General features: G+C 40.6%; 1 protein-coding gene across 1 annotated transcript; it reads left to right on the top strand.

The window, feature by feature from the left end:
- Nucleotides 1-4503: 4503 nt before the first annotated feature.
- On the top strand, nucleotides 4504-8012 carry LOC132143881 (early growth response protein 1-A). The gene is made up of 2 exons (XM_059554480.1): nucleotides 4504-5085; nucleotides 5273-8012. Exons 1-2 carry the CDS (start codon nucleotides 4929-4931, stop codon nucleotides 6535-6537), a joined length of 1422 nt encoding a protein of 473 aa, XP_059410463.1. The 5' UTR covers nucleotides 4504-4928; the 3' UTR covers nucleotides 6538-8012.
- Nucleotides 8013-9446: the final 1434 nt, after the last annotated feature.

Here is a 9446-nt window from a genome sequence, read left to right as displayed (position 1 = left end):
ACATCTCCCACCACCACAGGCTGATATGCGTCCCATGGGAGCTTGTGTTGCTGATCAACAAGCCCATGTATGCTGAGCTTTGCCAAGCGTTTACCCTTTAGCAGTGCAACCATCAAATCCAATCCACCGTCGTCTTTTCCTCTCTCTGTTCAAACTCTTTCTTTCTCACTACTCCCCCCCTCCTGTAGCCTTTATGCTTGCTCACAATCTTTAGTGTAACCTCCAGACACTAATCTCGCGGATTCAATTCTAGGGCCGGTGCCCCAGAGCCACCCCAAAACCCAACCTCCCTTAGCCAGCGCTGGTCTGTGTGGAGATTATGTAAGCCTGCCTCTATAAATAGTGGCGCCCGGGATCTTTTGTCTTTACCTGCTCGCTCTTAGCCCAACAGTTTTATTTCTGGAGAGCTTGTGGAAGCAGTGCCATGCAGAGCGCCTGTTACCATAGTTACTTATGTTAGCGAGGAAAGAGTGAGAGAGAGATGCTACATTCTTATTTGGTTTCCTCATAGCAGCAGTCCAATCTGTTTGAATAGACTCATTCCTTTTCAGTCTGTAGTTGTCCCTCAGAAAAGGTGATGAATTCTTTTATAGGCTTTTACTGAATCACCTTGATGGGGTCAGTCGTTGTGAAGTCTACCTCCTGACAGAATACGCAGTGCTAGCTGCTCGAATTACACAGTTGGAAGAGGACCACCATGCAAGTGCACAATGAGCTTGTTGATTTCTCTGAATGACTCAGGTGGCAGCTGGGGAGTTGAGGAAAAAGTTAAGGGCCTTGTCCCTGTAACAAGCAAGTGTGCTACAAGATGGAGCGCCCTGCTGTGTAACAAGAAGGAGCCCTGTCGCCGTGGTGCTAAGCTAATTTATCCTCATTTATCGTGATTAGATAACTCCAGGTAGCTGGAGGAGAGCCAGATTGGCCTGCTGGTATGCTCTGTAGCTGTGGCTCAGAGTAGAGAAGAGGTTGCTGGGAATGTGGGGGTGTCAGTCAGAGCAGGCGGGGAACTGCTGGAACCCTCCGCAGTCACGATCAGGAAGAAAGCCTAAGCTCCAGCCCCTCCCAGCCTGAAAGGCGAGGATGGATGTCCGGGGACAAGGGTGGGCGAGCACAAGGGTGTATTTCAGGAACTGCGAGGGAAACCTGCAGCTCGCCGAGTAGGGTTTCAGTTCTGCAATCGGGCTTTCCTAACCCCACTCCCACACTCCGTAGACGGAGGAAAGTGATAAGTTGCCATTTCATAAGATCCGTGCTTTCTAAAAGGGGTTCAAGCACTGGAGCATAATCATGCATGGGATTGTGAGTGAAAGCCAAAAGAAAGCTAAATAATTTGGCAGCGTGATGAAAGCTTGCATTGAGTCGTGTTTCTGGTCGTGGAATCTCTGATGTTAGCTCTCCCAATCCCTTTTTTCAATTTCTCATTGTTGCTATGGTTTGAGGAAGATGAGCCTTCATCCGGTGCCGTTGGGGGTTTGTAATATGGGACATACTGCAGAAATGTGATGTGGAGGGCGTATGATTCCTCTGCCTCTTGAAAACCTACCAGACATTCTTGAAAGTACTCCAAAGCCTCTCTTTTCAGAACGTCTTCATGCATTTCAAGCCCATAAGATTTGAACCTAAGCTTTTTGCAATAGTAACCTAGTTATTTTATTGTAATATTTTACATGATTCTTTGTTGCTCCTTTTTATTGCTCTGTTATTGTACTGTAATTGCATTATTTTCCAACTTTCTCTTTTGCAGTGCTGCTTCTTCCCTCAGCTCAATCATTGCCTTGGGAATTAGTCAAATTATGTGTGGATACGATTATGCCATTTGATATTGGTGTTGTTGAGCTTTCTGCAAAATGCTGCATGAACAGATGGATCACAAGCATGAAAAAAATGAGTGAAGACATAGTAGAGACACGATATTCATTTTATTTTCAAAAGCATTGCACTGGCAGGAGCTTATACTGACAAACCAATATTATCTATAGGCATCTATTTTGTCATTCGATGCTATTTAAAGACTGAATGGGCTTGAGATACCTGTAGATATTGCAGTGTGAGCTCAGATCATACGATGTTACCTTTCAAACAAACTTTTAAGAAAATACTGACAGATCCATGGTCTCATTACACTTTTACCTTCATTGCATTTCTTTGGTATAATAATCTTGGTAAGTGCAGGAATTACATAAATCCATTACTGAGCTCCGTGGCATTTTGCAGAGGCGAGAGGTGAGCGCTACTCTGCAGTTATCACAACAGCATCTCAGTGTTATGAACTCTTTAAGAGGAGAGCTTTTTAATAGGTTTAGGTCAACTGGGAGAGACCACTGGAGGGGGGGTGGTATTAGGGGCTCGAATGGGGAAAGTAGTGAGATGTGAACGGTTACCTCCAGAAAATGTCAAACTCGTTGTTAAGTGCGATTTTGTATCATCATAATAAGAGGTATATTTTGTGCACCACTAAAGCCAATTCCATCGTGCATATGACTGCTTCTTTGTCATTGTGCATATGTATTTATGGAAACCTCGCCTAAATGGGTTACATGGCCAAACTTTTTTACTCAAGGTGGTTCCAAAATAAATGAAAAATACTGCAACTGCCAATATTTTCAACTATTGTAACCACATGCTGTTCAATAATAAAAAAAGCTATAGAATAAAATAAAAAAAATACAGAAATGGGTTTGGTGAACAAAGGATACTTGAGTAGGCATGTGCTAAATGAGTGCCTCGCTTTTTTCAGCCCACTGCTCAACATATTCTTCCTTGTCTCTTTTTGTCCTCCACTGGTGCTCCAGTGGCCTATGCAAAGTAATATTGCACAAGAGTGTCAGTCACAGCTATTACTGCTCAGTTGAATGGGGCAAACCACAGTTCTCAAGTGATTTTAAAGCCACCTGAACGTCTCATAAAGTTTCCACCTACCTATAACAGGACAAGTGGACATCATTGTCCCCAGTGAGTTTTTAACAGAGGTTTTTGCAAACCATGCCATAAAATACTGCTTAAGCTTGAGGCTGTGTTTTGGCTCTGATCATTAGCTGGCAGACCATCTTGAACCACAGCTCAAGATGTTTTTTGAGCTAATATGTTCCAATTCACAGTTTCCAGATTAAACTGGATTTCGCAACAGGGAATTGTAGTTTTAGAGAGTGTAGCCACCAGTGTAGGAGTTTCCTCGTGCTACTGTTGTCATTTTTAGAACATTTGGATAAAAAGCCTGAAAACATAACTTTATTTTATTAATCTAAAATCTAGGCTACTTTTTTGTTTTTGTGAAATGCCTTTTTTTTTTAAAAAAGTGTTTAAATATTGTTCAATAACAATTCAATATTATCGTTCAATACGTCCAATATTGCTGTAATTCCTTGGTGAAGAAGCAAAATCCTAGAAATTGGGCTAGATTTGACCACAGTACATGGGTCAATAACAAATAAAGATGACCAAAATCAAGACAAACATTTTATCTTACGGACATGTTATGTAAAAAGTTCAAAATCTCATTTTATTTTCTCTTAGAAAATGTAGTGACCTTCACACAGCCTTTTAAAATTGCGACTCGTCATGACTTTTCATTCAGAATTAAAAACATGATCATGATATTTTTTATTCTTTGTAAAAAGTCAAATGAAGAAGGGAACCGTTTTCAGTTCGACTGTTACATTAGGCCAAAAGCGAGAATGTCACTAATATAGCTACGTACACAGACAGACTGCTTGCCGTGAACTATAATTGTAGAATGGAGTAGCCTGCTATTTCAAGAGGCGCTCTCCATGGTGCTGGACAACAGAGAACTTTTACCACAAGGTTTGCGTGACAGGATGGCAGAGCGTCTCAATAATCTGTATGTTTCAGGACAATATTCACATTTGTCTCAGGGCAGTTTTAGCCTACTTAATGTTGTACTTTATAATGAGTTTTCTGTTCTATCATTTTATGATGTTCTACGAAGTGTATTTTGTCTGTATCAAAGTTTATCAAGTCTAAAAGCATATACGAGCTCATGTTTTGGAAAATGTAAATTTTAGGAATGCAAATTACAAAAATGTAATGAGGTGAAAAAGTTAATAAGGTAATACTATAACTTCAGCTCAAAAAACGGGATATTAATGAGAGTTGCTTTCCACGGTTTATGCTACATGTTGTATCGTACTTCAATGCCTTTGTACCATATAACTTATTGCATGCCCAAACGAACTCACACAATCAGTTAATTGTTACGCAAATATTTCTTACATCGCAATGCACAACAGGATGTCGTCCAAGTTTGTGATGTTTGTTAAATATATAGTAGTTAATTAGTTCAGTTTTACAAGTCGTTCATAAAACGAAATTAAAGCAAATAGGCTGCAATTCGATGTCGAATTTATATATAAATATGTAACACGTTCTGTTCATTTTCGTTAGGAGCGCATTCAGATGTCTATAAGAAAATACAGCCTAATGCATAGTGCTTTAGTTTTAATTATCTAAGAAACATTCATAGCTCAAACCTTGCTCTCCGTCGTTCCCGTACATTTAACGACAGTCTCGTTGAAGCGTCATAACCGTAACTCTCCTTTTTTGGGGAAGCCTGTCATATCCTCTTTCCATATATGGTCACGAAGATGACACGCAGCGGGGAATCCTCTCACTGGAGACAATGAATGGGGAGGAGGGCTGATCGGTGAGACGGAGTGTATAAAAGCCGAGCGAAGGGAAGCCGTTGGTGTGAGAATCAACAGATCTGCGCATCTACAGATAGCTGGAGAGCTATATTACCTTGACGCAGATCTTAAAAAGGGGGAACTCCAAAGTATTTATATTTCTTTTTTGGACGAACGCCTTCACGGACTTAACTGTCGGATCGGTTTTTGCTCTTTCTTGTATTTGCAATACCCCCTTATCAATAACCTGCTCGGACTGACAGCCACTGGAAAGCCATTCACGGAAAGATGCTTAACAACATGGATTTGAACTCTCAAGATTCTTTCTACTCCCAGTTTGAAAACTGTAACAGTTCTGCGACAGGGATGGAAACTCACGGCTCTAAAGACAACCAGGATGTTTTCATGGATTCTAGGAGGACAGCACCTGCCCAGTTTGCACACGGTGAGTTTCTGACAGATCTTTAAAAATCTTAGTGCTTTTTGTTATAGATCAGATTTCAGTACTGCTGCATGAAAAATTATATAGTGCAAGTTCATTTAAGCCACGTTTGAAACTATGTAGTTATATAACTGATTGCACATTTCACTTAAGGCACTGACGCATGCCTGTTTTTTTTTCTCCATCCCAGGGGCGCCTATTACCCCCAAAACGGAGCCCACGAGTACAGATCAGTATAACTCCTGTCAGGGTCCTAAAGAAAGTTACGCAACCTCCCTAGCTTACTCAGGCAGCTTCTATGTGGAAACATCTCAAGGAACACCTTGCAGCACGGAAACACTGCTTAACATGATCACCGAAATCGTTGGCATCTCAACTACCCCTGTGTCGGATGCGCATCAGTGTTCAGACGGAACGATGAACGCAAGCCGTAGCAGTTTCGGCGACGAGGGGGTCCAGACGCAGGCCTCCACCTGCACCACCCCTCCGCTGTATTCCCCGGGACAGCCAGGCCACAGCTACCCGGACTCCCAGACCGCCATGCAGGCCCAAGACTCTGCTGTGGCGCATTTAAACTTTGCCTCCTCAGCGCAAGATGCGGAGCCGCTGTCTGAGAGCGCGACGTTCCCGGTGGTTATCAAAAATGAATTCGAGAGCAGCTGCTACGAGTGGGGGACCTTCAATAAATCGTACTTGGATGCAGGCTTCCAGTCAGAGCCTTTCTCCATGTCGAATAGTTTTCAAACTGATCAACAACAGGTGGACGTGAAAGAACTTTTAGACTCTTATTCTCCTATTTGCACAAACCCAGAGATTGAATTCAAAGTGGAGAGTACCCTTAAACAGGAGCAGTGCTTTGGAGATACTTGCACACAGGGCTTCAGCGCTCCCATCTTTAACTACTCCACTCCAGTTATGGATATCCCACCCAGCAGTCTTTTAAAACCGACCATTTTTCCAAATATTGAACTCCAGTCAAGTTGCGACACAACCTACTCGACTTCCACAATAGACTCGGTACTGTATTCATCGTTATTGCCGGAGTCTTTCAGTCAAACTTATACACGGTCTCAGAAGCCAAATCGTGCAAGAAAGAGCCCTGCTTCCTCTACTGGACCGGCCAAGGAGAAACCCTTCACGTGTCCGATGGAGACCTGCGACCGGCGCTTCTCACGTTCGGATGAGCTCAACAGGCACATCCGCATCCACACGGGACACAAACCTTTCCAGTGCCGCATCTGTTTGCGGAGCTTCAGCAGAAGCGACCATCTGACCACGCACACCCGCACTCACACCGGCGAGAAACCCTTTTCTTGCGACGTGTGCGGCAAACGCTTTGCCAGGAGCGACGAAAGGAAACGGCACGGTCGGATGCATCTCAAACAGAAAGAAAAGATGGAGTTGAAGCCACAAGTTGTCAACGCGTGGCCGTTCACTCTGCCCGAGGCCATTTAAGCGACAATTGTGGAAGGCGTAATGAGCGCTCGTTGTGCGTGATGTCAAATCTTACCGTCTTGGAAGATTCAAGCTTACTAAAACAGTTGCTTAGGCTACAGATTACAACTACAAAGCACAAGTGAACGTCGTGGCAACTGATTCAAGTGACCCGCATGAGCGTACAGGTCCACAGAGGTGACATATCCCCTTTTCGCAAAATAGGGAATAGATAGAAATTTAAAACTGGAACCACATTGAACCTTACGTGCAGCTTGGGGTGTGTGCAGCAAGCGCATAAACTTAAATCGAGTGTTTTTTTCTATTTTTAATTTGTCCTCGACTATCATATTTCTCAATCGAGGAGCGTGTTTTGCAGAACACATGAACTTCAGTTCAGCACTTTCACTATGGAACAGCTCCAACCTCGACCTTGCATTGTAATGCGGCAGTAAAACGCACAGCTGGAATGTATTGCACTTATCTCCACTTTCGAACTTAAAAATGGTTTTAAATCGTTCTTTTGGTCTCTTCTATTCTAACGCTGTCACCTGTTTAAGAATTCTTTAAAAGTGCATGTAAATGTTTACGTGATATTAATAATCACTGATAGATGCTTCATAGCACAAGTCAGATTTACCTCGTTTTACAACATGGTGGCATTATTGATTCATTTGTGCCAAGGTTTTTACAACGTATTTTCCCCTTTATATGTTTCATCTTGTTGCTATGCTCTATCGACTAGTAATTGTGTTGTACAATTAAACAATCCAGTTCTACTGTTGTCAAATTTACACAGCGAGTGGGAAGAAATAAATACATTTATATGCCAATGATCATTTGTATTTTTCTAACAAGTGCTACTTTTTACATTTTATTTTGAACTGAAAGACTATTTATATCTTTTATTTTCAACGTGTCCCTTGTGTTATGGAAAACACAGGGCATGCATAAGATGTCTTGAATTTCTTCAGTCCATAATTGGAATGTATTAAGCCGTTTTTAATACCATTGTCTGCCCTAGGTATCTGCTATTCAATAACAGGTACTCTCGTTTTTTTACCAGACCACAATTGTGTGTTATTGTGTGACCATGTGACCCTAATTCATGAAATATGAATTATCCAGTTCACATGGTTCCTATATTTTGTGATGTGTTGAGAAAAAATTAGAATAGCAATGGGTTCGACACTGCTGTTGAGTGATTAGAAAAGCATACGTTGCTGCAGTTTTCAATAGTTCTTTCACATGATACTAGAACAGTTTCAACATGCCTTTCAGTCTAAAAGCTTTTGCATTGTACTAGCTGAATTATTCAATAGAGGTAATGGGGAAATGTAGAAAATGTGAACTTGCCTTAAGTTATAATAATTATACTGCAGAAATGATTTTGTACATATCAAGACCGTTTATACGCAATACTATGGATGAACATTGATGTTTGTTATTTTTATGACGAATATTTATGAATAAAACAATTTCTTGAGGTGTTTAAGGAGAAAGCTTTTCACTGAGAATTGTCATTCAAATGGTACGGCAAGAAAGATTTGCTATAAATGTTATTTTGTATATACTTCTCCCATCTGTCCTGCCCTTCTCATGCAGACATCTACACTGGCTCTGAGATCTTGCAATCTGTCGCCAAGTGCTAAGCAGCAGCGATAGGGACTCCTCAGCATGTAGTCTGCCCTGTGCACATGACGCGTCCCCCTGGCAGTACATCACTGGCTCCCACTCCGATGCGTAAGAGCCTGTGCTGTCTTCATGATACTCTAGCTACTGTCAGTGATCAGCGTGTGATGGAACGTAAAGCGTTACATTACACCGTAATGTATTTGATCAAACTCTTCTGAAGCCGTTTAAGTGCTGCTTTTTGTGCTGTAGTGGCTTTCTATGAATGATATTCACATTTTCAAAAGGGAGGAGAAGAGATGGAAGCCTACACTCTTAAAAATAAAGGTTCCTTATTGGCATCGATGGTTCCATGAAAAACCTTTCAACTTCAGCTTTTTTTTTTTTTATTCTAAAGAATACTTCAAAAAGGTTTTTTTTTTTTTTTTTTCTTCAGTGTGAAGAAAATTTTAAAAATCTAAAGAATCTTTTTCATTTAAAAGAAGCTTTTGTGAAATGGAAAGGTTCCATTATGTTAAAGATTTTTCATAAAACCATAGATACCAAAGGAAAAAAAATACTTCACACTAAGAAAAAATGGTTCTTTCCAGAACTGGCACAAACAAATGGTTCTTTAATGGCTTCACTGCAAATATCTCTTTTTGAAATCTTAAAAAAAAAAAAAAGTTCCTCATTGGCATTGAAGCTTTCATGATAAACCTTTATTGTTCTTCACACTGAGAAAAAAATGGTTCTTTTAAGAACTGTTCACTGAAAGGTTCTTTAGGGAACTTAAAATGGTTCTTTTATTTTGAATTTTTTACAACCAGAACGTGACCCATGACCACTAAACCAGTCTTAAGTCGCTCGGGTATTTTTGTAGCAATAGCCAAAAATTCATTGTATGGGTCAAAATTATCGATTTTTCTTCTATTGCTAAAATCATTACGACATTAAGTAAAGATCATGTTCCATGGAAATATTTTTTACATAAATATATCAAAACGTTTTTTTTATGTGTAATGTGCATTGCTAAGGACTTCATTTGGACAACTTTAAAGGCGATTTTCTCAATATTTAGATTTTTTTGCACCCTCAGATTCCACATTTTCAAATAGTTGTTTTTCAGCCAAATTTTCATTTATTCAGCTTTCAGATGATGTATAAAAACCAATTTCGAAAAAAAAATTGACACTTAAGACTTTCGTGGTCCAGGGTCACAAATATAACCAATGCTCACAAAGTGTAAATTTTCCTCAACTGGGAATGAGCGTTAGGCTACAATCCAAATTAAACCCTGTAGTTCCATTAGCTCAACT

Source organism: Carassius carassius, chromosome 7 (assembly GCF_963082965.1).
Source record: "Carassius carassius chromosome 7, fCarCar2.1, whole genome shotgun sequence".
NCBI classification, from domain to species: domain Eukaryota; kingdom Metazoa; phylum Chordata; class Actinopteri; order Cypriniformes; family Cyprinidae; genus Carassius; species Carassius carassius.
The sequence above is the reverse complement of the archived record's forward strand: the minus strand, read 5'-3'. Positions and strand labels throughout refer to the sequence as shown.

Coding starts and splice junctions, on each gene's coding strand:
- LOC132143881 (XM_059554480.1), top strand. CDS start 4,929: ATGCTTAACAACATGGATTTGAACTCTCAAGATTCTTTCTACTCCCAG. Junction 5,086..5,272: donor ACCTGCCCAGTTTGCACACG/GTGAGTTTCTGA, acceptor TCTCCATCCCAG/GGGCGCCTATTACCCCCAAA.